General features: G+C 46.7%; 1 protein-coding gene across 3 annotated transcripts in view; it reads left to right on the forward strand.

The window, feature by feature from the left end:
* HOOK3 (hook microtubule tethering protein 3) overlaps positions 1-27,064 on the forward strand; it is a 1,904,471-nt gene that overhangs the window by 722,567 nt on the left and 1,154,840 nt on the right. For all 3 annotated transcript variants that reach the window (XM_069626410.1, XM_069626409.1, XM_069626411.1), the window contains one exon: positions 5,052-5,192. In XM_069626410.1, the coding sequence (XP_069482511.1) occupies positions 5,052-5,192 (141 nt within the window). The remainder of the gene's footprint in view (positions 1-5,051; positions 5,193-27,064) is intronic.

Consider the following 27,064-nt stretch of genomic DNA (forward strand, 5'->3'; position numbering starts at 1 on the left):
CCTCCGATCTTCATCCCTCTACTTCATAAAGCCTTGTCCCACTACCATAAGGTAGCTTTGGTGTATTCAAGTAACACACTCTCTTTATTTCTGTGTCGTTCAGGAGGAAGGGGAGGTTATCCAAGGGGGCTTTCGTTGCTTCCTTTTCAAGGGCCATCCAACTAGTTTGATTATTTCTGGGTGACCACTGTAGTATTGGGGCTAACTTTGCTGCCCATAAGTATCTGCGGATTTCAGGGACTCCCAACCCTCCCAGGCATTGGGGTCTGAACAGGACCTTTTTGGGGACTCTTGGTTTTTTCTTTTTCCAAATAAATGCCATCATCTCCTTTTGTAGTTTTTGGATTGCTGGAGTTGGGATGTGTATTGGTAGGGCTCTTACTACATAGAGGGACCTGGGGAGCAGGGCCATTTTTACCGCTAATATTCTTGCCAGCCAAGACGATTCCTTCACCTCCCAGCACTTTAGATCCCCTGCTAGCTCTTTCAGAAATTCCGGGATGTTAGCCCCGTATAATTTCTCGTATTTGAGGGTCAATTGTATTGCTAAGTATTTCACTGCTTTTTGTTCCCATTTCAGAGGGTACCTGTCTGCCCATTTTGTCATCTGCTCTACTCTCTCAGTAATCCATGGACAAACAAGTCAGCGCCATATTCTCGGCCTCAGCCCTGAGTACTAAACTCATTAACGCAATAAAACCATTCCCTACCAAGGATAACTGCCTCTCCATCGCCCGAGCAACTATAGGAGCCAAACTAGACTTGTAATGCGCTCCTAGCCGGCACCTCCCAAAAAAACTTACCTAGGCTCCAAACAACCCAAAACAACGCTCTCAGAGCAGCCCTCAGCATACCAAAAATAAAACACATCACACAAGCCAGAAAGGCAGCTCACTGGCTCCCAGTCAAAGACCGTATCTCCTTCAAAATTCTCACAACCACCCATAAATGCATCAACCTCACAGCTCCCTCTTATTTATCTGACACGATAGGTAGATATCAATCCACGAGACCAAGAGCGCAATACCTCGCATCAACAGAACCAAAGCAGGAGGCATATAGGCTTCCCCTTCCTCGCACCTAAACTCTGGAATTCCCTACCTCCTGACCTCGGAGCTGATGCATCTCTCTTCTCCTTCCGAAAAAAGCTCAAAACTGCCCTATTCAACTAACCGCGTTTTCATGTGCTCCTGCTACTCTTGCATAACTGTAAAAAAGTATATCTCGTCCAATGTAACCGTACGGACATTAACTGTATGTAACTAAGTATAAGCAACACTGTAACTAGAGACACGCTGCCTTCGGTCTGCTGTGCGCTCAACAAATGCACATAAATAATATTGAGTGCTCAGGATTTGCTATAGTTAATATGGAATCCAGAAACCTTAGCAAATTCTGTTAGTAGGTCTAATGTTTTTGGTAGCAAGTGTGTTGTGTCTTTGAGAAACATGAGGAAATCATCCACGTAAAGAGCTATTTTTTGAGGACATCCCGCGTCTACTCCCTGAATCTCTGGGTCGTCACAAGTCTTTTGTGCTAGTGGCTCCATGGCGAATATTAAAGGTGACAGCGGGCGCCCTTTGCCCTTCTGAATACGGATATTATCCGTGAGCCGTCCATTGACCATCAGTCGTGTGGATGGCTCTGCGAAATTGGCCATTACCATTTGTATGAAGATCAGGCTACACCCAAACTTTTCCAGAGTCATCTGTAGGTACCCCCAATGTAGACTGTCAAATGCTCGGGAAGCGTCTAGTGCCAACACTGAGAATCGTTGTCCTGTTCTACGGCCCCAAACGATCATTTTTATGGCTCTGTGGATATTATCGTGTGTTTCTCGCCCCTGTATGAAGCCCTCTTGATCGGGGTGGATTATCCCGGGCAATACTTATGCTAGTCTACGGGCCAGAACCATCAAGTACATTTTTGCATCTCCATTTAATAACGAAATGGGGCGGTAACTCGCACATTCATTGGGGTCCCTGTCCGGTTTTAGTAGTAATACTGTGGTCGCCTGGCTCATATCTTCAGAGATCTTACCGGTGTCGCGGATGACGTTAAACAGTTTTGTTAAGGGGCTAATCAGGGTGGTTCTGAACGTTTTATAATATGCATTACTAAGCCCATCTGGGCCAGGGGTTTTGTTTGTCTGTAGTGTTTTTATTACTTCTCCCACCTCTTCTTCTGTTATGGGGGCTTCCAACATAGCTTCAATTTAGCTGCGAGGAATCGGTTAGCTTTGTCCCCTTTAGTGTAATAAAATTGTTTGGTATAAACCAGGAGAAGCGCAGCTTAATCCACCAGGTGAGTCTCTAAGGCTGCCCTAACCTTTTTCAGTGCCCAGAGGACCGGTGCGTGATCAGCCAGGCACCTCACTCCAATCTCTAATCCCATAACATGTGGGATCAGGGAGCCCAAGATCAGCACCATGTCAATCCCGGAGTGGCCTCTGTGTACCGCAGAGTAATGTGTATGCCTTTTCTTGTGGATTAAAGAAGCGCCATGTTTCAATCCGATGTGATGCAAGTTTTTACCTGTAATTTCTTCACATAGCAAATAGATCAGCATTGATTAAGCTCGGACAGTAGCAAAAACGTGTTGGCCATGTACATTTTTGATTCTGCTTTAAAAAGTGTGCCCTAACAATGTTCCTATTGTATTTCTGCTTGAGTGCAATTAAGGTCCCTTCTGACTACTGAGATTTCAACGCTGCTAACTCAAAGGCTGTAGGAACCTGGACTTTGGAGTAACTGCTTAGTTATGCTCAGTTCCAGTGCGCCACATGCAGCAACCTTTTTATGCCTACGAGGACATTTTGAAGATGTCTGTATCTAGTTAAACTTTTATTTTGGAGGTCATATAAGCAGTAGGCACGAGGTTTCTAGATGATATTTTGCATTTCAGGAATCCAGCGTTGCTTAAAAGGGCATATTTCTTAAAAGTATGCAAGTCAGAAAGTAGCAACATGCTGATAATCTGGGAACAGGTGTTTAGGCCATTTGTAGTCATGTAGACACTAACTACAGAACAAATACCTGGTTTTCCACAGCAGGACCCCAGAACTTCCTAAGAATCTCTTGATTTTCCATGAGTTGGCTTGTCCTCAGTTGGAATGCTGCTTTAAAAAAAATATGTATGTATTAATGTAAATTGGCTCAACTTGTAACCTTATGCATAAATACACACTTCATAATTCAAATGTTAGACAATTCTAAAAATATAGTATGATAAAAACAAACATCTATGATAGTAAAATTAATCTCTCGTTCACAAATGACATCTCATTAATTTTTTAACAAATATTTATTTCCTTAACACTTAAAATCAAAATATTTAATATTCTTGCTAACCAACCAGTGCATTAACTCAGTCTGTGTCATTAAACACACCTAATGTGCTTTGAGATATTTAGCTTCTTCAGGAACCTCACATGTTAGTTTCGTCTCCCTCCCCGCAGACAATCTCTACCAGTATTCTTTTGTGGTAATCAAATTTTCTGATGGTACAAATCTATGAAAACAATTAACTGCAGCCCGTAGAGGACCTTGCATTCAGTAAGTGAATGCCTCAGTCTGAACACTAGCACCATCAGCACATATCCGAACACAACTCTGAAACCAACGTTTTTCTGTCTCAGATGTTTATTTCATTTATTTCAATATGTTCCGCTGAAATCGTAAGAAATAAGTTCTGAAATGGGAGTCTGGAGATTGTGGCAATACTCCTATGGGCTTGTCCACAAGTGACAAACTCCCATTGATCTTCAGCCTGCACATTGTTTGTTTGAATCTAGTCCCTTCGAAATAATTAATTTTTAACTTTACATGGAATCTCCCGTAGTTCATTCATATTACAATCAGCCCACACTAAGGTGTTACTTATTCGTTTTTGAAAGTTTTCAATAGGCCTGGTATTCATTACTTTCAATCCTCATATAATAAAAGCATACAGGCTTTCGTCATTTTCTATAAAAGGTCAGAGAATTCCAATTTATTAAACCTGTTGGTGAAGATAAACCAAGTTTGTATCTTAATGCTACGATGGGCACCGAACCGCTGCTGCTTGAATACTGAAATCTCAGAAGGTTAGACTTCTGCATGTCGGATAGAATGATGGAAAATCTGCTAGTCATATAAAGCTGCAGCAGTACAAGCTCTTCATCTTGGTTAGGTAGAGTCTGTTTGACACTACTAATTTATTTATATTCACTGTTAGAATGTAATTGTTTTGCTAGGCAATTTCAAGACCGGTTTTCTGATTCTTTTATTTTTTTCCCTATATATTCAGTTTCTCTTTACATGTCAATGACATTTCACATTATATCACATGAGATTTTGAATATACTTTGAAGTTAAATCATTGCAACTTCTTAGCTTGCGCCTTGAAAACCATGTTTTCATTCTGACGGTTGTCATTTATACATTCAAAATGAACTTTAAGGCAAAAAATCTATTACAAAAATCTCATTTTTCAGCTCATCAACTGCAACGATCCTCTTAAGCATCCTTTACCAAACTGTAAAATAGTGTCAACTCCAGTGGGTAATACTTAAAGGAAGTAACACAGTATTAATTACTAGAAATACTTGGTGCTATTTAATTACTAGAAAGAGCTTCAATAAGGCAATACTGTATATACATGCATGACGCAAGTACATTTATTAATTGGCCTTAAAGGAACAGAAAGGAAGAAAATAATTCAAGTGAAACGGATATTATTTTAATTGTTAATGCTTCAACAGATACTTGTTCATTTTGGGATAGCTACACAAATCCAAATACATCTGCAGTGTTTTGTAACAAATCACATTTCATTGATTTGAAAGTGAAGTTCAGATTAATTATTTTTTATTTATTGAACTTCTATTCCTCCAAAGCGCTGGACATGCTGAGAACACGCTAGAAACAAAAATTCAAAGAAGGCAGTACAAGACTGAATCCGAAAATGACCATATAAAGTAGTTAAGGATTTGAACAATGTAGAAGCAGTAATGGCAAGTTGGAAATTGTGAGTTCTAACATCACCTGAAATTTTCCTTTTTCACAACTTAGACTTGAGGCTTCGAAAGATGATTACCGGATACGTTGTGAGGAGCTGGAAAAGGAAATTTCTGATTTGCGGCAACAGAATGAAGACCTGACATCCTTAGCAGATGAAGCTCAGTCTCTAAAGGATGAGATCGATGTGCTCCGGTAAATTCAAAATCCTAATGTTGTCTGTGTGGATTAGACTTTGATGGCTGCAATTACTAGTAGCTTTGAATTCATTCTTGGAACCATAAGTGGTTGTTTCTGCACTAAGGTTTCAGATTAGTAGTCCCCTAAGCGTTACGTCTTGCACTCTAACACCGCAGGAAGTAGAAATGCTATGTCAATCTGTCACATTGAAACCTGTGACATGTAGTTTGCCCAAAGATCTTGACAGTAGGCATGTTACTTTCACGGTTATCACTTTTGCAGATGCGTGTTTCCATTCTGCAAGCATTTCTCAAAATTCTATCTAATGAATATACTAGACTGCTCAGTAAGGACTCGACATTATGATTATGAACAGGGGCCTTGGTAAAGTGTATTTAGAATGTGTAAGATGCAAAGTATGGTTTCTGTTTATCATTTTCTTCGGATCAGATGGGCAAGGGACTGTTGGCTCAAATGTTGATGAAAAAACATCAGGTTTGAAGTGCCTTTTTTTTGTTATAAAAGGTTTTTGGGTTTCAGCATCTATTAATCATCAATGGGTATGCTTAGTACATATAGATTAGAGAATGCCATAGATATTGTAATGAAAATGCATGTTTGTACAGGAAATGAGAAAAACAAAAAATGTCAAAGTATTAGTGGCTTTTATGGCCTAACCAGACCTATGATGCACACACAAGATTTGTGTCTGCACAGAATGAGCTTGTATAATTAAGGGTTGTGCTGGTGACTTGAAAGTGAGCTAATAATGCCTGGTAAAACGAATATGCCCCATTATTCCTCAGAACATGTATTACATTTTGTTAGTGCACAGTGTAAACAAAGATGCAATCTTAATTATATCAAATCATTGAACAGTGATTTTGATAGTGAAATGTGATATAATTGGTGCAAAAAACGAGGTTGACTAGATATTACTTTTAAACATCCTTCCCAACATATTTTAGGACTGGCGCCAGTACTCCAGATAAGATTTTGATATGAGAGCATTTTACTCCCAAATTTTAGAATTGGAGAGTAAATGCAATTTCAAGAGTAAAAATGTTTCCTCCTTCGCAAGAGTAAAAAAGTGACAACTCTCCAATGTATGCCTAAAATTAAAACTGTTTTCGAAAACATTAGTGACAAAGAACTTGTCGAAGCTTACTTCCAGCTTCCTCTTCATTATACGTGGACACTTAAACTATGTTAAGAACTACTACAGGTGCCAGCTAGTTACATCATAAATCAAGTCCTGCACTCTACAAGCATCCTTTCTCTGCCTCTTGGGCCTACTGTTGCTGCCTGCCACTACTTGCATGACACCCACTCCATGTTTTTGCTCCATCTCTCTTTCCCTTTGCTACTGTTTCCCCTGTCTCTAGCTTTCTGATGTTCTGCCTCTCACCATTAAGTGTTGCTCTGTCACTCTGCCTTTCCCATCTCTGCATTCTCTTATTGCCGATTCCCTCCTAAATGTTGCTGTATTGGTTGATACAACTTCTCTTCCTCTCTCATGTCATTACTTTGGCTATATCTGTTTTTTAATTTTCCCTGTTGTGGTTGCTACTCCTTTTGATTATCTTTCTTGCGCTGCCTTTTATGTTATTGGCCTGCCTTTCTCTTCACTGGATTTTCTATTTGCAGCTCTCCCTGTCTGCTGTTGATCTGTTTTCTTATTTTGCTGTATGTATCCTTTGCTCTGCTTGTATCCCTCACTCCTATTGTGTGTGTCCTATTATTTACCTCCGTTTCCCTTCTCACTTTCTTTGTTGCTCTCTTATGTAGTTCATTGGTCTGTGTAGCTCATTGTTCTCTCTTCCTGTTGCTCTAATTCCTGTTTTAGATTGTCTAATAAGTAATCGGTTCTCTCGGCTGCCCCGCCACCCCACTTTGCTTTTCTGTATTGCTTACGTTCAGAGTTGTTCTTACTCTTGTTTTTTTCTTTTGACATAGCACCAATAAATATTCAAAAAGCTGAAAATGCCTTTTCCTTTTACAAATCTAGTGCACCTTTACCATAGGGTGCTCCTTTTTAGATGTGTGCAAACCTTCTTTTGGCCATTAGGCTGGGAATGAGTTAGAGGTTTGTCTCACTAGATGCAGCACTTGCTTGAATACAGATGTTGTTCCAGCACTGTATGCCATTACATGCATAAGAGCCCCGATGAGATGTGTGTTCTGAGCCATTACAAGTATAGGGGTATTAGGAAGAATTCTCATAAGTTTGCCAATTCCCTTCACCTTAGAGACCCCCAGCAACTGGATTTTGAGGACTTGATTGTTTTGCCTGGAGAGAGTGGGAGCCTTTTTATTCCCACTCTCATTTATTTTGAATGTGTTTTACTCTTGTGTTCTTTGATTATGGTGTTTTAGACAACTCCATAGGCATCATCTCTTTGTGTGTCACACCTCAGTGCAGTAACAGAGGGAAGCCTTTTTAGGCTGTCCCAAGGTTTAAATACCTTCTCTGGGATAAACTACTGTTTCCCAGAGAAAGTAAAGTGAAATTGACTTTACTAGTATTTTCAAATTTCTAGGCTCAGCACACCCGATCTTACAATAGAGTGCTGGAAGGGTTACCTAGTATCCCCTATGTCTAGGAACTCGTGTAGCAGTGAAATGCAACCCTTTCCTCTCGAAATGGCTGGTGGCAGTGGTTTTACAACGAACTACCATGATTTTTCCCGACCGCGAACACTGGTAGCGTTAAATCGCGGGAGCCAAGTTTTTCAAGATGGTATCTGAGCCCCCTTTGTTTAAACTAATCCTGCTCTTCTTTTATTGCCATTTCTTTTTGGAAAGGTCCTTCAAGAGTTTGTCTCTGTGTGCCAAACCAGGTTTGGTCCCTTTGTTCCTACGCCTTTGGCGGGCTTCAGGACTGAAGACCGCCTCTGGCGCCCAAGTGTCTGGGGTGTGCAGGAAGTGAGGGAGGTGCCTGAAATTCCTTGTGCTTAGTCTCCTAGGAGACGCAAATGCACTCTGGTGTGATTGGCTGGCTGGCTGTCCGGCAAGGACAGCCACCCTGCTGGGTGAGTGGCAGCTAAGCTGGAATGAATCAGAGAGAACTGTATAAAAGGCGAGTCTCTTGGCTTGGGAAGGCAGAGTGGACCACTGGAACGAAAGAACCGAAGACAAGCTTGAAGAGGACGGCTGCTGCAACTCCTGGACCGTTGGTTTGCCCGGTGAAGCCCTGCTGCAGGTCCGAATCGCCAAGTTCATCTCGACAGAGAAGCCCTGCAAGGATGACTTCTCCCTTTGAGTTGGTGGGACCAATCAACTCGACCCATAAGCCACCTGGATACCATTCTCTGAGCTGGCTGTATTTTCCTCGGAGTGCTGCAGGAAACCGAATAACCAGGGAGAGGGACACCAGTTTGTGTGCTTTACTAAAAGCTACCAAAATCTAAGATTTGCCAGCTTTGCGACCAGTCTAAGTGCAGTGCAGGAGTCCCCCGACGTCCTCCCTCTTGTCCCCACGACTGAGGCTCAGGAACAGCGAGATCTGCAGGAGCTGCCAGGAACAGAAGTCTAAGGCTGCATCTTTTTCTTCATTGTAAGGTACTGTGAAAACCCGACCGCGAGTACTTACCTCTCACTGCGAAAGTGCTTGAAACTTTGGCAACTTGCAGGCCTAGTCAGCTTGTGACCCAACATATGAATCTTTCTTTTACAAACTACTTCTGAGAACTTTGGCAAAGACTTTTCTGTTTCACTACCAGAAATGCTTTATCCTATACAAGACATTAGCCCATTGACTTTGGACTAACGTATTGCATTGAATCGACTCCTCTGGTGAAATTTGCACTGTCTTAAGAGTAATTGTAAAATTCGTTTTATTAACCTATGTCTTTTTGGTCGTACTTCAAAGTACCCTGAATGCCATTTTGCTCCTCCTTCAAAGTAGTTTAAATGCCTCAGACCCCTACCGTGTAAAGTATTGAAGTATATTTTTGTGTGATATAGATTACCTCCTTCTAGTGAATGTTTTATAACTGACTGTGAAATAAATTAATACATGTTTTACCAAGAAACCTTGAGTATAAGAGTTTATTTGAATACTTGTGATTGTAGACCTCTGTGTAACATCCTTACAGCTCACATTCCCCTCTTGAGATAAGCCTGGCTGCTCAGCAACACTACCAAAACTGCGTAGTACAGACTTATACCAAAGGTTGGTTTTGCTTACAGCTGGAGTCCTAGTTGTGTGTAGTGGTCCCAAAGGGTACTGCATACAAATTTTGCCTAACAGGGGGCCCTTATGGGATGTGCTCTTTTGAGACTTTACAGGTATAGCAGCCCTAATGAGACGTGTGTTCGGCGCTATTGCAGGCATAGCATCCCAGGTGAAATGTGTGTTCTGAATCACTGAACTTTTAGTCCTTTGGATAAGTCGAAAGCTAAGTCCGCTCCGTTACAATTGAATGTTACCTGCATCTTAAACCCATACCTTGGATGCAGACGCATTAACTCACGTATCAGCAAGATTTGAAGTAACGGGTTACACAATATCTGCAGCAGGGTTATTGACCAACTGAGCTACCTTTTGTAACAGGCTGTGGACTGGGAAAGGCACACAGGGTTGTCAAACTCTCAGCCTGTTCTGACTATCCTACATGAGTTGGGAGACTCATAATGAGACTTTGAAATGTGCTATATTTTTGGCAGTGGGACTAAGTAATCGGACAAGGGAGAGGCAGAAGTTTTGAAAAGCACAAGACTGAGTAGGAGGGATTGAGGTATATGACAGGAGTGCCATCTTCTCACACTGTTGGGCAGTGTGCATCACACCAACTCAGGAGGATGGTGGGAAGGATCTACATGAAAATACCACATTCTGTACTGTGAGGATGAATATCTTGCATGTGAACACATTTTCTGTATTTTTTAATGTGGGGGGAAGACACCTGCAGACTCCACTCCACCCACCCCCACACTTTATTAAATACCCCTACCTCCCCAATAGATTTTTTTTGGGGGGGAATTTGTTGTTTTCCATGCAAGGTTTTCTACCTCGCAGTAATGGGATTTGGTGTTTTGTAGTTATATCAGTGGGAAGAGCGCAGACACTGTTCTTGCTCCTTACTTTAGTTCGCTGCAGAAAATGCCAACACATGTGTGTGCTTTGCCATTACAGTAGCTCTGTTAAGAAATTCAGGTACTGTCCCAAAACATAGCAGTCTTGCTAAGAAATATGGGCATGATGCAATCAGCCCTGCTGTGAATAATCGGCATTGGGCCATTATGTGTATAGCAGCTCTGCTGATAAATTAGGCTATTTTGCTTGAATATATAGCAGCCTTGTTGGGAGGTAACGGTACAATCTGTGCCACTGAAAATATGTACAGCACTGCTTCTACCTGCACCCATTATACCTGCTTGTGGTGGGTGGTCAGAAAGAGAGTTAAAGTAAAGTTAGACCACATGCCCAGCTATTCCTTGCTCTCTAAAACAACACACTATGTACAGTGCACTTTCATGCATGCGCATGCACGCCAACACATGCAATCTTAAGACAAAAAATACACATCTTTATATAGAAGACTGAAAGCTTTTCCTTCTCACAAATGCCAAACGACTGCTTGCTGGGAGTTTTCCTAAAACGTAAAGACATCAAAAACCCCACGCCTTCAAATGCTATTGATGTGCTTCTGTGATGAAAAGTAAATATGAAATATCCATGCTGCTGTAACTGCGCTGCCTCTATTAAAGCTGATTAAAACAGGAAAAGGAGGCAAAAATGCAGCCATACTTTCAGTTTTCATTTTTCACAATACTACAGGTGTCTTAAAGCAATGTGAAAAGCATGTTCATTATTCAAAATGCTTTAACACTGTAACCTACAAAATACAGGCATTTGAACAAAGTGAACAAAACACAATTTCGAATGGATTGTGTCCTCCCACGTATTCCTCATCTTTGATATGCGGTATCCAGCTTCAGCTGCTTCGGAAAATGTTTTTCGGCAGAGTGCCCTGTGCGTCAATGTAGTTGACTTGAGGATAATGTCATCGAAGGCATATATAGCACGTGCAACGCCCGTTGCCTTCAGCTCAGTTTTTCTGAGTAAGTTTACGCTTCGAGAAACTACGGTGCGCTTCTTTTGTTCTATTCGTGAAATGTCTTCTTCCCCGACACCTACTACCCCGAAGACTGGATTCATGAAGTGTCGGGACTGCAACTCCAAGATGTCGATAACCAACCCACATTGTGTATGTCTGTGCTGTCTCAGTGTGGAGCACAAGACCTCAGCCTGCTCCAAATGGCAGTCAATGACTGGAAAGGCTCTGAAGGAGTGAAGGGGGAATTGGCTGTAGGTAAAAACCCATCGACTACCACGTCGAAGAAACCTTCTTCGGACGAGCTGAGAGGCGACTCTCCTCGAAAGAAGGTTAAAAGATCCAGGTCAAATATTGGCTCCCACCACGCCTCATTGTCGTGGAAGAAATCGAAAAGAGGCACAACAGGTCGCCTTCTTCCACTTCGTCGTCCTACACGTCCCATGAGAAGTTATCTTGTCCCACAAAGGCCTCCACACCTGCCAAGTGGGGGGAAGCATTTAGGTCAGAAATGCAAAAAATATTTGAGACAAAAACCCTCGGCAAGCCATACTCCTACCGTGCCTTCCAAAGAAGCCGGTAAGGAAAGGGCTCGAGCCAAATCCTGCATGCCCTTTCGCCCAGGACCAAGGCCAGATCCTCATCGAGCCATTGACGTGATGAGAAACCATCGAAGGATCCTTCGAGCCATAAGTTGAAGCGTAAGTCAAGGTAGAGGTCGTCAACGCCAGCCACGCCAGCCACGCCATCGACGCCAGCCACGCCATCTACACTTATAGCGCCTTCAACACCATTGAAGCCTTCGAAGCCGATTTCACTAAAAATATCGACGACTCGAAATTTCTGAAACGGCTATGCCTATTCCGGATAAGACATCCATTCCTTTACCAAGGAAAGAATACTTCAAATCACTAACATCGATTTATGAGGAAAATGAGCCATCAGATACTGATGCACCTTTTGGGCTTCAATATGGTACACCAAATGTGACTGAGTTTCATTTCAGAAGATTCAAGATTAAAAGATCTTTATGACCACATGCAAACAGCCAGTTGGGTAGACACTTCACCAGAGCTAGAATTTGGTAGACTTGATGCATCATATAGACAGTTTGTCTAAAGTTGTAGACTACCTGGGATGGAGTAGGCCTACTCTCCCCTTCGAGCAGGATGATCTGACGGACATCCTTGATAAGGGTCCGCAAATGGATCCCATTTTACCATTTCACATCGCTCTCCAAAAAAGGGTGGCAGCAAATTGATAAACACCAGAGTCTAATCCGGCAGTCAACAAAAACCTGACTAGAAAATACTGCCCATCTAGTGGTGACCCCAACTACCTTTCAAAACACCCCACTGCAGAAAGTCCGGTGGTGCAGGCAGCTATTGCATCTTCAAAGCAGGCGGCTTATCCTACCGCTCCAGATAGGGATGACAAGGGAGTAGATGCATGGGCAAGGAAAGTGTTTTCTGCAGGGAGCATGGCTCTTAAATCAGCGAACTCCACATGTGCCTTAGCGAAATTTTCATTCTCTCTATGGGATTGTATTTCAATGACGGTGGAGCACATTCCCCATGGGGGAGGAAAGAGATGGATTCTTGGCTATTGTTAGAGATGGCAAAGAAGCCATGTGCGCGTCTCTTCAGTCAGGTCTGGATTCTGCTGACAGCATCAGCAGAGCCATGGCAACTAGCACCGTAATACGCAGATTTGCGTGGTGGAGGAAGTCCGCATTTGCGCCGGATGTGCAGTCCAGACTCCTTAACATGCCTTTTGATGGGTCTCACCTTTTTGGCAACAAGGCTGACGAAAGCCTTGATAAGTTGCAGACCTCTAAGGCGGCAGCCAAATCCTTAGGTGCCGCTATTAGGCAGCCTCAGCCCTTTCAACCCAGTAGACAGCCTTGGAGGGGTAGATCTTTTCGCTACTACTCATCAGTTGCAGAGCGAGACGAATGGCTGGTCAAAGAGGCCAAAGAAGATTGCCTTGTGGTGGCCGAGGGAGAGGTGCAAAGCCCGCTCAAGCAGGGGGCATCATTATCAACAGCCACTGCATCAGCGGCCTCAAAACCTGAGGTCTCGAGTTACACAACACCAGTAGGAGGCAGGCTGTCTCGGCATCTGAAAGAATGGCGAGACATTACTTCAGATGCTTGAGCATTGGAAACTATAGCCCAAGGTTACTGCCTTCACTTCATTCAAATACCTCAGAACCATCCACTGGGAAGCCACTCTTTGAGAGTTCGATACGCCCCTTGTGCATGAAATGTTGGCCCTGCTAGAGAGAAGCGCTGAATTCTTTAATTTAATTTTTGAGTAATTTATACCGTGCACCTGACGAACTAGATCATATTTGGGCACTGCTGTATCTAGTAACATTGATCTTGCCACATACTGACTTTCCTGATGTGATTGTTAGTGTAGTATACTTTGTAATTCGTGTCTAGCAGAACAGGTAGATATTAAGGCCTTAGGAAATGTAGGGAGGGTTTTCATCTTGGGAATCTCTTGCAGTAGTTTATTCCATAATCTTGGGACATAGGCTCCAAATCTGCGGTCCCCTTTACTCACGCACCTAGTACGTGGTATTTGGAGCAGGTTCTTGTCAACTGAGCGCAATCGCCACGTTGAAACATAAATTTTGATTTTATCTGATAAGTATCTCAGCGCTGTTTTATTAACGCATTTAAATACCAGACACACAATTTTAAAATCAATTTGCTCTTTCAACGCTAACAAATGTAGGGATCTTCTGAGGTCAGAGATGGGGGCTGATTTTATTACCCTGTACACCAGTCTAACAGCTGAATTTTGGCCCACTTGGAGGGTTCGTAACTGGCAGGCTGGAATACCTGATGATAATGCATTGCCATAATCCAATCTTGAGTTGATCAATATACCTACCACCACTGATCTTCATTCGCAATAAATGGCAAGATATGTCTCAAATGGTGCAGGGAATGGAATGCAGGCTGCACCTTTACTCCATAACTCATATTGTTCTCCCAGGCACAGCCCACATTCTTGATTTTATTCGCAAAATTGCGCGATGTCCCTAAAAAGCATGGTGACTGTTGCTCCTTCCTGTGTTGCAAATGGTATTTAGAGGCAAATAGGGCAACCTCTGTTTTTCCAGCTGATTATCACACATCCAGGTCTGTACTGTCATGATGCCTACCCTCGGGGACCCAGACCAAGTCCAGCAACCCCGGAAGCAGGCAGCAAGTTATCCCAAGCAAGCCCAACAACCCCTGCTAGGGTCTATTTGGGTGCAGTCCTGGTGCCTATGGCGCCACGCTCATATGGAGAGTCAGTCCTGGAGCCATAGGCGCCAGGCTCATAGATTAAAACTTACCTGATGCAGACCATGCTGCAAGAGCTCCAAGCCAAAAGAGGCTTGGAAGGGACTACTTTACCTAGGGACTATTTTTTTTTACTCTGCTGGGGAGGAATACTTACCTGGGACTACTTTGGAGGCTATTTAAACCACGCCCGAAGAGCAGCACACGCTTCGCGTTATTCTGCATCCAGCAGCGTAACGCTCACCGTGCCGGCAAGTCTGCATCCAGCCTTCTGCCACGCCCGCCTCGAGTTTGGAGCTCCTAGTAAAAGGGAGAAAAGGTTAGAACAAGAGCAATACCTTTTGATCCTTAACTGAATTCCCGATCCATCGCACCTTCGAGCTGGAAGAAAGAAGTTATTTTATGCGCGTCGCCTCGCCTGCTGCAGCGCCGCGCTGAACTCGCCGGCCTTCGCAGCATCTTCACATTCCACCGCATCCTCCTGCATGTTCCCGCCGCACTCCGGCACCTAAGGAGAAGACAAGAACAGCAAGGTGAGCCAAGGGAATACACAGAGGAATATTTGTTACCCCCCATAGACTTACCTGATTTTACCACCGGGGGTACTATTCCTCTTCACGGGTCGGTGCAGCTTCCACTGCATCTTTGCCGAACCCCAGCCCATAAGGGGAAACAAAAGGACAGCAAGGTGAAACAAAGGGACTAACAAGGGGAACCCTCATCACCACAATAGACTTACCTGATTTTACCTCCGGAGGTATTATTCCCAGAAACTTCATACTTTCTGTCAGCACCTGAATAAGGGAGAAAGCAACAGGTTACATAATGACATTATTTTATCGAACTGTGTTGGATAATACAAATCCTTACCAGAATATTACCGGTTGCCACGAGGAACTCTTCACTAGGGTCAAGCTGCAACCTGCAAGGAATCGGACAAGAGTGAAAGTCGGGCATTTGAACTCTTACGAACTACATACTTACGGCGTCTTGCCGGGAATCTCGCAGTCAATATTGTTCTGGAACTTACCAATTCTTTCTAGCCGGTGAAGCAACTGGTTATCTACGCGCCCCTGCGCTCAATGTAGGATGGAGAGTTCATCTTTTCAAACCATCGGGTGAGACTATAAGAGGGGGGACATCAAAGGTGATCAGTGGGGAGAACAGCAGGGGTGGGGGGGGATTTATGCTCCACTCCACGGGTGGTTAATTCCCTTTCTCCATTTGCTGAAGAATATTCCTACGGGCCAAGCAAACGAAGTTAGGTGGGACAGTCTAGTCTGTCATCTCGGCCCTACGCGTCACATTGGTGGAGACCGCAGCTGTCCAGTTCAGATCGACGCCTCTGTGGGAGCCAGGTGAGCATAACATGTACCCTTGTAGACATTTTTCCACTAACTCAAACGTATCCTCTGAATTCTGTATGCTCACGAACACCTGAGTGTCATCCGCATATGAGTGAAACTGTATGCGGTGCTTCCTCAGTATGTCCATAAGCAATTTAATATACAAATTATAAAACGGAAGAGAGAGTGAAGATCCCCTTGTGGGACTCCAAATTTTAATACCTGGGAGTCTGATGGGAAGTCTCGAAGCTGAACTCTTTGTTCTCTTCTGGCGAGAAAAGATTCAAACCATAGAAGTGCTTGTTGCGTTACACCTCCTACTTCCCTCAAGCGTTTTAACAGGATCCCATGGTCTACCATGTCGAAAGCAGGAGACCGGTCTAACATGATCAACAAGGACATGTCCCTCTGGTTCGCCGTGTCCAATAGATCATCCCAGGCCGTCAACAATGCCTTCTCCGTCCCAAAACCCGGTTGAAAGCCGGATTGTAGCGGGTCTAGGAGATTCTCTGTTCCACATGTTCCTGTAACTGGGACGTCACAACTTTCTCCAGAATCTTTGCAGGCCATGGCAGCCCTGCTACTGGCCTATAGTTCTGAAAGTTCTTGGGGTGTAAATTAGCTTTTTTTTTTTTTTAGCAATGGGGTAACCACTGCTTTCTTCAAAGTTTGTGGGACTACACCTGATATAAGGGATTTATTTACAAACTTCATGCTGAATGGGGCCATGTCTGTGGCCACTTGTTTAGCAACTGAAGATGGAATAGCAAACAATGCATCATTGGTTACCTTTAAACTAGATAGTAATGTGCAAATCCTCTCTTCCGACACTTCTGAAAAGGAGAAAGGCTTCTGACTGTCCTCAATATCTGCCCCAACAACCCCACCCCTTTCAGCTGCAGTTTTGTTATATACTGATGGTTTAGAACTGCTATAGAACCGGTACCTGTAGCGTAGAGGAACGACGGATGGTACTCTCCATACTTCCAATTACCCATGACGGTTGGAGGACTGAGGCCCATCTTGGACTTGAGATACTTGAACAAGTTCCTCAGGAATGACAAATTCAAGGTCGTCACACTTTCTCAGATACTTCAGGCCCTCCAACTCCAGGATTGGATGGTGTCATTGGACCTTCAGAATGCTTACTTTGATGTGCCAATACATCTCAAGCACAGAAACTACCTGAGGTTCGAGGGGATTGTGTCCTCCGACGTATTCCATATCTGACATGTAATCACCACAGCTGTGCTGCTTCGGAAAATCTTCGTCGTCTGCGTCCTGCGTCGATGACAGTAATACGCCGCCCTCGAGGACCTCCTCCGACGGCTGACGTCACTGGATGTTATAAGTAGGACGCACGACGCCCCTAGCTTCAGTTCCGTTTTTGCCGCAAACGTGTTTGCTTCGGCGATCTCGGCACGCCTTGACTCTTTGGAGTTTCTTTTCTTTCTCGGTTCTTCGAACCTGTTCGTATTGTGAAAAGTATATCCTTCGTGAAGTGCGGGGACTGTGGGTCCAAGATGTCAGTGACGGACTCGCACAACGCCTGCCTCTGGTGCCTTGGGGATGACTGTCGACTGCCATTCACTCACGTCCAAAGCCTTGCGGGAGCGCAAGAAGTTATCGGTAGGTAAGGTGTCCAAGCCATGGAAGTCGAGGTCTGCAGGGCTTTCGACGGGCGATTCGAGGGGCGACTCTCTGCGTCGTCGTCGGAAGTCCAGTGTGTCTCGGTCCCGGAGTTGGTCCTGCCTCTTCGAGGCACTCCGGGAAGAGCTGTCATCAGTCGCCTTCCCCGTCGTCATCCGAGGACTCCGCCCGTCGGCGGGTCGCTTACCCCACCAAGCATGCAACGCCAGAGGAATGGGCTTCCTTCGGGAAGAAAATGTTGGCAAATCTCGTATTGCAGGGCACTGGTCCGTTTGCGCCTCCGAGTGGGGTCGGTCGTGATCGGTCGAGAGACACCGCTCGCACGCCTTCGGGCTCTGGGGGTCAGCACGATTTGCGGGAGAGGTCCTGCTCGTACAAGGGGAATCGTTCTCGTCATGCCCGTTCCAGGTCCCGGTCCTCGGCGCGCTCGAGACCGTGGTCATCTGTGATGTCTTCGAGGAAGACGTCGACGCCGGTGGCGCCGAGGTCGTCGATGGACTCTTTTGAGGCCCCGCCTCCGAAGAAGTCGTCGACGCCATCGGCGCCCAGGCTGTCGAGGGACACGCTCGGGGCTCCGGCCTCGAGGACTGTGTCGAAGCCATCGATGCTGTCGGCGCCGCGTTCAGCGTCGATGCCGATTCACTCGACACCTTTTGAGGCTGTTTCGACAGGGGTTCCCCGGGGCTTCGGTGGAACCACCTAGAAAGTCTGTGGCCAAGGTTAAGCATGGCTTTGTTCCACATTCTGTGCCTTCTTACCGCCAGCTTGAGTTTATTTTAGAGGTGGATGAGGGCTCTGATGATGGCATGGTTCCGGATACGGTGCCGGACGAGATTCTCTCGGGTCATAGCCAAATTGAGGACTTGCAGCAGTCCCTGCACAATGCCAGTGGGCTGGACACCTCTCCGGAGGTGGAGTTTTGTAGGCCTGAGTCTGGCACTCATGCGACTCCTCGTACCAGCGCCTTATGTCCAGGGTCACCGAGTACTTGGGATGGTCTGCTCCCCCAGGGGATTTTCTTCAGGATGACCTTACGGATATCCTCGACCACAGTCCACCAACTGACCCGGTACTGCCGTTCCATATGGCTCTACAGAGGAGGGTGGTGGCGGCTTGGACTGCTCCGGAGAGTCTCCAGGCAGTGGGCAAGTCTTTGCCGCGAAAATACCGCCCAGCCAGTAGCGACCCCTGCTACTTAACCAAGCACCCCACTCCGGAGAGTTTGGTGGTGCAGGCGGCTACGGCCCCGGCAAAGCAGGTGTCGTATCCCACCATTCCTCCTGATAGGGACAACAAGCGTTTTGATGGCTGGGCAAAGAAAGTGTTTTCTTCAGGGGGTATGGCGCTTCAGGCGGCCAACTCCGTTTGTGCCTTGTCACGTTTTGTGCACAATGTGTTTCCTTAGCGGCTGAACATATTCCCGAAGGGGGCGAACGGGATGGTTTCATTGGCATGGTTCAGGATGGCAAGGATGCCATGTGTGAGGCCGTTCAGTCGGGTTTGGACATGGCAGATTGCGTCAGCCGGTCCATGGCGGCGAGCACCGTGATACGCAGGTTTGCGTGGTTGCGGAAGTCGGGGTTTGCTCCTGATGTGCAGGCCTGGCTCCTCAACATGCCCTTTGACGGGGAACATCTTTTTGGCAGCAAGGCTGACGAGATCCTGGAGAGGTTGCAGACCTCCAAAGTTGCAGCGAAGTCGTTTGGTGCTGCAGTTCGCCAACCTCTGCCTTTTCGTCCTAGGGGACAGCAATGGAGGGGAGGTTCCTTTCATTATTACTCATCCTTTGGTAAAGCGAGAGGAGCTGCCAGTCAAAAGGGACACTGTAGGAGTGCCAGAGGTGGAAAACAAGGTACTCGAGGTGCCAAGGCCGCTCAGGCTGTTGCCTCTTTGCCCTCAGGCAACGCCGCAGCCGCTTCAGCTCAGTCATGAGGCCATGTCCCATGGTTCGCCGGTTGTGGGAAGGCTGGCGCAGCATCTTGCAGCGTGGCGTGCCATTACTTCAGATGTGTGGGTTCTGGAGATCATAACCCACGGCTACTGTCTTCTTTTCCGGCAGCGACCTCTAGACAATCCACCGGGGAATCTCTCTTTGAACAGTCCGCATCCGCTCTGTGCGCCGGAAATTCAATCCCTGCTGGAGAAAGGCGCCATTGAACTGGTGCCTGTAGCGGAGAGGAACAAGGGATGGTATTCCCCTTATTTTTTGATTTCCAAGAAAGACGGGGCATTGAGACCCATCATGGACTTGCGCGGTTTGAACAAACTCCTCAGGAAGGACAAGTTCAAGATGGTTACTCTCTCTCAAGTCCTCCAGGCCCTTCAACTGCAGGACTGGTTGGTGTCTCTCAACCTCAAGGACGCTTATTTTTATGTGCCGATACATCCAAAGCACAAGAAGTACCCGAGGTTCGCGGATGGCAACTCGCACTTTCAGTTTCGGGTCCTGCCGTTCGGATTGGCCTCCGCCCCGAGGGTCTTCACCAAGCTCATGGTAGTGGTGGCAGCGCACCTCAGGAAAGGGGGGATTCAAGTGTACCCCTACCTGGACGATTGGTTGATCAGGGCGTGCTCTCCCGAGCAAGTCCCGGATCATCTGTCAGTCACCTGCCACTCCCTCCACAATCTGGGCTTCTCCCTCAACTTAAAGAAGTCCCATTTGACACCAACTCAGAGGCTCCAGTACATCGGAGCAGTGCTCGACGCATCCCTGGGGCAGTGTTTTCCTCCCCAGGTGAGGGCTTATCACATTCAGCAGATGGTGCAAAAGTTTCAGCTTGCCCAGAGCGTTTGAGTTCTTGAGATTGCTCGGCCTCATGGCATCCTGCATTCTTCTGGTGCCAGAGGCCAGGTTGCACATGAGATCTTTGCAATGGGCACTCAAGCTCCAGTGGTCTCAGTCCTCCGGCAGGATGTCAGACCCTGTTCAGGTGCCGTCGTCGGTCGTCCAGGAACATCTGTGGTGGGCTGTCGAAGACAATCTGATGAAGGGGACTCCATTTTGGCTACCCTGGCCGGAGGTGACGATCGTGACGGACGCATCCCTGACGGGATGGGCAGCTCATGCCAACGAGTTGACAGTCAGCAGTCGTTGGTCTCCGTCGGAATCCAGACTCCATATCAATCTGTTGGAGCTGAGGGCCGCCAGGCTAGCCCTGAAGGCTTTTCTGCCGACTGTGCGAGGGAAGAATGTCCTGATCCTGACGGACAACACGGTGGCCATGCACTACCTCAACAAAAAGTGGGGGCAGGGTCACTTCCTGTGTGCAGGGAGGTGATGCATCTCTGGTTGTGGGCAATCCAGCAGGAATTTTCGATCTCAGCAGTTCATCTGGCCGGAGACAAAAACGAGACAGTGGACGCTCTGAGCAGGCATTGCGCGATCTCTCACGAGAGGGAGTTGGCTCAGGAGATTCTCCTGGAGATCTTCACCATTTGGGGGACCCCTCAACTGGATCTCTTCGCCTCCAGTGTCAACCGGAAGTGCGAGAGGTTCTGCTCGCAGGAATTTCCTCCAAAAGGAGCCTTAGGAGACACGTTCGTGGTGGAGTGGTTATTCACACTGCTGTACGCGTTTCCTCCAGTCCCCGTCATCCTGCAAGTACTGCAGAGGTTCCGGAGGTTCGGTTCCCGCATGATCCATATTGCTCCGGCGTGGGCCCGGAGGACATGGTACCCGGACCTTCTCGACTTGTCCATCTGCCCTCCACGTCGTCTTCCCTACCGAGACGATCTGCTCTCACGGGAGGGGGGGGCGGTCAGGTTCTCCATCCAGAGGTCAGATCTCTCAACATTCACGCTTGGTTTCTGAAAGGTTGAGGTATAAGGATTGGGACCTCCCTGAAGTTGTGATGGAGGTGTTGCTCTCTGTCAGAAGGCCAGCAACAAAGTCTCTGTACCGTTGCCGTTGGAGAAAGTTCTGAGACTGGTGCAGGGTTAAGAATGTGGATCCTTTTGCATGTGACATTCCCATGGTTCTGTCTTTTTTGCTTTCTTTGGTCCACAGGGGCTTACAAGTGGGTATCGTTAAAGGTTACCTGGCGGCGCTGTCCATATTTAAGCGCTCGTCTGAAGAGTGTTCCTATTTTTAAATTACTTTAATTTCTCAGTTTCTGAAAGGTCTCACTAATGTGTTCCCTCCGTCACCTTTCCAGGTGCCCGGTTGGGATTTGAACATTGTTCTCAAGTTTCTGATGGGTGCTCCGTTTGAGTCTTTGCATTCATGTCCTTTGAGACTGTTAACTCTTAAAACTGTATTTCGAAGGGATTGTGTCCTCCGACGTATTCCTTATCTTTGAAAGATCTCCCAGCTTGCTGGCCTTGGACATTTTTTTCAGTAGAGGGCGCTGCGCGTCGACATCACTCGAGCCGATGTCCCTCGACAGCCTCCGTATCGGCGCCGACGTCATCACGCGTATAAATAGACTCGCGCAGCGTCCATTGCTCAGTTCAGTTTTTCTGCGCTTCGTGGGGCCTCGGAATATCTTTGCTCAGTTCTTCAGTCAAATATACTTCATTATTCCTCGTGAATACCGACTCGTACTCGATGGCTTCCTCACCGAACCGATGACTCCACGGTCCGGCTTAAAAAAATGTCGACACTGTGGAAAGAAAATGTCGTTGACGGATCCTCACAGGATCTGTTTGTGGTGCCTGGGAATCGAGCACCATTGTTCGGAGTGCGAGGACTGCATGTCCATGACGGCGAAAGCCTTGAAGGAGCGTGAGGGGAAGCTCGAGAGAGGTAAGACAGTTAAAACTTCTTCGAAGGTTTCCTCGGCGGAGTTGAGACATTTGTCTCCTTGCCATCACAAAAGACATTCTCGTTGTAGGTCTCGAAGCAGTTCCCATCACTCTTCGAGATCTAAGCATTCAAAAAAGAGACGTTGAAGATCCCCTTCCTCGTCGTCTTCCGTTTCCCCCAAAAGTGTCTCCTGCCCCACAAAACATAGCTCTCAGGCTGAGTGAGAGGAATTCAGGAAAAAGATGCTGAGCGTCTTCGAGAAAGCGGCCTCGACCCCCTTGAAGACTGCTGAGGTGAAAGACCCGAAAAATCAAAACGCTGCGAGTCGCAGCACCCGGCGAAAGAAGCCACTCGAGAGCGTTGCAAACCCTTGAGTAAAAGGCAAAGTCGCATCTTCGACGCCGTCGTCGAAGATCCCTTCGACGCATAGATCGGCGTCTTCGACGCCGTTATCGAAGGGTTCTTCGATGTACAGGTCAGTCGAGTCGAGGCCGTCTTCGAGGACGAGAAAGGACAAACCCACGGCCACCTCAGAGCCAGTGACCTTACCCAGAGCTTCGATCATGAGAATGTCGTCGACAACCTCGAGTAGAATTCCCATACTCTCGAGTTCATCGAGGCCTCTACCGCCTTTCTCAACGCCTTTTTCGATGGCTTCGAAGCCTTTAACATCCGCGTCGACGTTTTCTCAGCCAATCATGACGAATTTGGCCCCTTCTGCTCTGGAAATGGGATTTATACCATTTTCAAGACCTGATCACTCCAGAGTCTTATCTATTTATGAAGAAGGGGAGGATTCGGATCAGGGAAAGACCTTTTGAGTTGCAGGGATCTGCAACTCCTGTACCAGAGGAATTTACCTCTGAGGAAGGTAGGTTTAAAGACCTCCAAGAATCCTTACAGGAAGCAAGTTGGTTGGACAGTTCCCCAGAAGTGGAATTTGCCAGACCAGACCCAGGGGAACATGCTGAAACCCCTTATAGAACCTTGATGGCAAGGATAATAGAGTTTATGGGGTGGTCCACACCCTCACCTGATTTTCAGCAAGACGGCCTCACAGACATCTTGGTCAAAGGTCCACATGAGGATCCTGTGGTGCTATTTCATGCAGCATTACAAAGGAGAATATTGGCAAACTGGGAAACACCTGAGGAAATCCCGGCGGTTAACAAAAAATGATCAGCTAAATTTAGGGTGTCTTCTGCTGACCCTGAATATTTATCCAAACACCCAACTCCGAAGAGTCTGGTTGTTCAGGCAGCTACTTCATCAGGTAGTAAATCGGCTTACCCTACTGTTCCACAGGACAGGGATGATAAGAGATATGACTCTATGGCCAAAAAAGTCTTTTCTGCATGTAGCATGGCGTTGAAATCCATCACTGCTACTTGTACGCTCGCAAGGTTCAGCCACACACTTTGGGAGTGTGCTTCATCAGCGGCTGACTGCCTCCCAGAGGGAGAAGAAAGGGAAGCATTCCTAAACATCAAGGATGGTAAAGACGCTGTGTGCAAATCCCTTCAAACTGGCATCGATTCCGCTGACGGCATCAGTAGGGCCATGGCGACAAGCACAAAAACCAGGAGATTTGCTTGGTTGCGGAAGTCTGGTTTTGCTCCAGATGTGCAAAGCAGGCTCTTGAATATGCCCTTTGCCGGCTCTTTCTTGTTTGGTAAGAAGGCGGATGACAATTTAGAAAAGCTTCAAACATCAAAGGCAGCAGCAAAATCTCTGGGAGCTGCAATCCGTCAGACACCATATCACCCCTCAGGAACCTCTTGCAGAGGGTAAGTCCTTTCGCTTCTATTCTGCATTCGTAAGAGGCAGAGGACAGCCGGTTCAAAGGGGTCAGAAAAAATTCACCTGAGATGGACGGGTAAAAATTCAAAAGCCGCAGCAGGTGCCTCTTTACCCTCGGCATCTGCATCAGCCGCCCCCAAACCGCTCTGAGGACTCTCCTCACAAGACACCAGTAGGGGGCAGGTTAACTCAACATCTGACGGAATGGCAGGCTATTACGTCAGATGCTTGGGCATTGGAGACAGTTGCCCAAGGTTACTGCCTGCCTTTTCTACGCATCCCTCAGTCATCCACCGGGGAACAGCTCTCTGAAAGTTCCAGATCCGCTCCTCTTGCAGGAAATTATAGACCTGCTAGAGAAAGGTGCCATAGAACTGATACCCGTAGCGGAGAGGAACAAGGGCCCCCCCCCCCTGCTTTCTCATACCGAAGAAAGACAGAGGACTGAAACCTATCTTGGACTAACGAGAATTGAACAAGTTCCTCGGGAAGGACAAGTTCAAGATGGTAACTCTCTCTCAGATCCTTCAGGCCCTCCAGCTCCAGGACTGGCTGGTATCTCTGGACCTCCAGGATGATTACCATGTGCCAATCCATCTCAAACACAGGAAATACCCGAGGTTCGCAATTGGCGGCTCTCATTATCAATTTCGAGTTCTGCCATTTGGGCTGACCTCCGCCCCGAGGGTCTTCACCAAGCTAATGTCGGTAGTGGCTGCAATTCTAAGGAGGCAAAGGATTCACGTCTACCCCTACCTGGTCGATTGGCTGATCAGAGCTGTATCCCCGGAACAAGCTCAGATTCAGCTAGATTGTCTGCCACTTCCTTCACAAACTGGGCTTCTCCCTCAATTTAAAGAAGTCACAGATGATACCATCACAGAGACTCCACTTCATTGGAGCGGTCCTGGACACTTCCCTGGGAAAAGCCTCGCCACCAGAGGTGAGGGCTCAAGATATTCTGCAGATGGTCACCAAGTTTCAAAATGCCCAACGTCTCCCAGCCTTCGACTTTTTGAGGTTGCTAGGCCTCATGGCATCCTGCATCTTCCTTGTGCCAGAGGCTCGCCTGAGAATGAGATCTCTTCAGTGGGCACTGAGAACTCGGTGGTCGCAATTCTCAGGGAGAATGACAGACCTCCTTCAGTGGTGGGCCTTCAAGGTGGCTCAAGACCTTCAGTGGTGGGCCTGCCAGAAGAACATCTTGAAGGGAGAACTGTTTTGGCAACCATGGCCGGAGATAACAGTAGTCACCGATGCCTCACTCACGTGGTGGGGAGCCCATACCATCGACTTGACCATCAGCGGTCGTTGGTCTCCATCGGAGTCCAGACTACATATCAACCTATTAGAGCGGAGAGCAATCAGACTAGCGCTGAAGGCTTTTCTGCCATCTGCACATGGGAAAAATGTCCTGATAATGACGGACAACACAGTGGCCATGCACCACTTCAACAAAAGAGGCGTAGGATCACTGCCACTGTGCAGAGAGGCAATGCAGCTCTGGTTTTGGGCAATCCAAGAAGGAATCTCTCTATCGGCAGTTCACCTAGCCAGAGAGAAGGACTTGACAGCGGACGCTCTGAGCAGGCAGGACAGTCTCCCACGAGTGGGAACTAGCTCAGGAGGTCCTTCGGGAGATCTTCACCCTTTGGGGAACCCCTCAAGTGGATCTGTTCTCCACCAGTACCAACAGGAAGTGCAATCTGTTTTGTTCAAGGGAATTTCCCCCGAGAGGAGCTCTAGGGGACGCATTCGTAGTTGACGGGAGTTTCCACTCCTGTACACGTTTCCACCAGTCCCTGTCATTCCTCAAATGATCAGGAGGTTGAGAAGATTCCGGAGGACCATGATCCTAATTGCCCCAGACTGGGCCAGGAGAACGTGGTACCCGGACCTTCTGGACATGTCCATCTGCCCTCCAATTCGTCTTCCACTCAAGGAGAATCTTCTCTCACAGAAGGGAGGTCAGGTTCTCCATGCAGACATCGGAACCCTCAACCTTCACGCCTGGCTTCTGAAAGGTTGAGATACGAGGATTGGGACCTCCCTGATGACATCATGGAAGTGTTGCTTTCGGCCAGAAGGCCAGCAACAAAGTTTTTTTACCGCTGCAGTTGGAACAAATTTTGCAGCTGGTGTAGAGAAGAGAATATCGACCCCTTTTCATGTGGTACACCAACGGTGTTATCCTTTCTACTCTACTTGGCAAATTCAGGCCTTCAAGTTGTCACTATCAAGGGCTATCTCGCAGCGCTATCGATCTTCAAGCGCACTGCAGAGGAGCCATCGTATTTCAAATTACCCTTAGTAATACAATTTCTAAAGGGATTAACTAATGTCTATTCTCCAAGGCCATTCCATGTTCCCTTATGGGACTTAAATGTAGTCTTAAATTTCCTGATGGGTACTCCTTTCGAACCACTCCACTCTTGTTCGCTAAGATTTCTCACCCTTAAAACTATCTTGTTAGTGGCCTTAACATCTGCTAGAAGGGTGAGCGAATTACAAGCTCTATCTTGTAAACCCCCCTCATACAATTTTTCATAAAGACAAAGTTGTCCTAAAGGTGAAGCCTAATTTCCTCCCAAAGGTGTTTTCTGAATTCCACATCACTCAGAAAATTACCTTACCTTTGTTCTATCCGCCTCCCCATCCGGGGAAAGAGGAAGAAAGGCTACATAGGCTGGACCCAAGGCGGGCTTTAAGCTTTTACATCAGCAGACTTGCTAGGATTAGGCAAGCAGACCAACTGTTCGTGGGTTACTCAGGGCACAAACTAGGACTACCGATAACAAAACAAACCATTTCCAGATGGATTATTTTGGCCATTCTGGAATATTACAAACTAGCAGGGAAAGAGCCTCCTCAAAATCTTAGGGCTCGTTCAACCAGGGGGTATCGCAGCCTCCTCGGCCCTCCAAAGAGGGGTTCCAGTTCGAGACATATGTGCGGCTGCCACATGGTTGTCCGCACATACCTTCACA

Source organism: Ambystoma mexicanum, chromosome 6p (assembly GCF_040938575.1).
Source record: "Ambystoma mexicanum isolate Mex_15411 chromosome 6p, UKY_AmexF1_1, whole genome shotgun sequence".
Lineage (NCBI taxonomy): Eukaryota > Metazoa > Chordata > Amphibia > Caudata > Ambystomatidae > Ambystoma > Ambystoma mexicanum.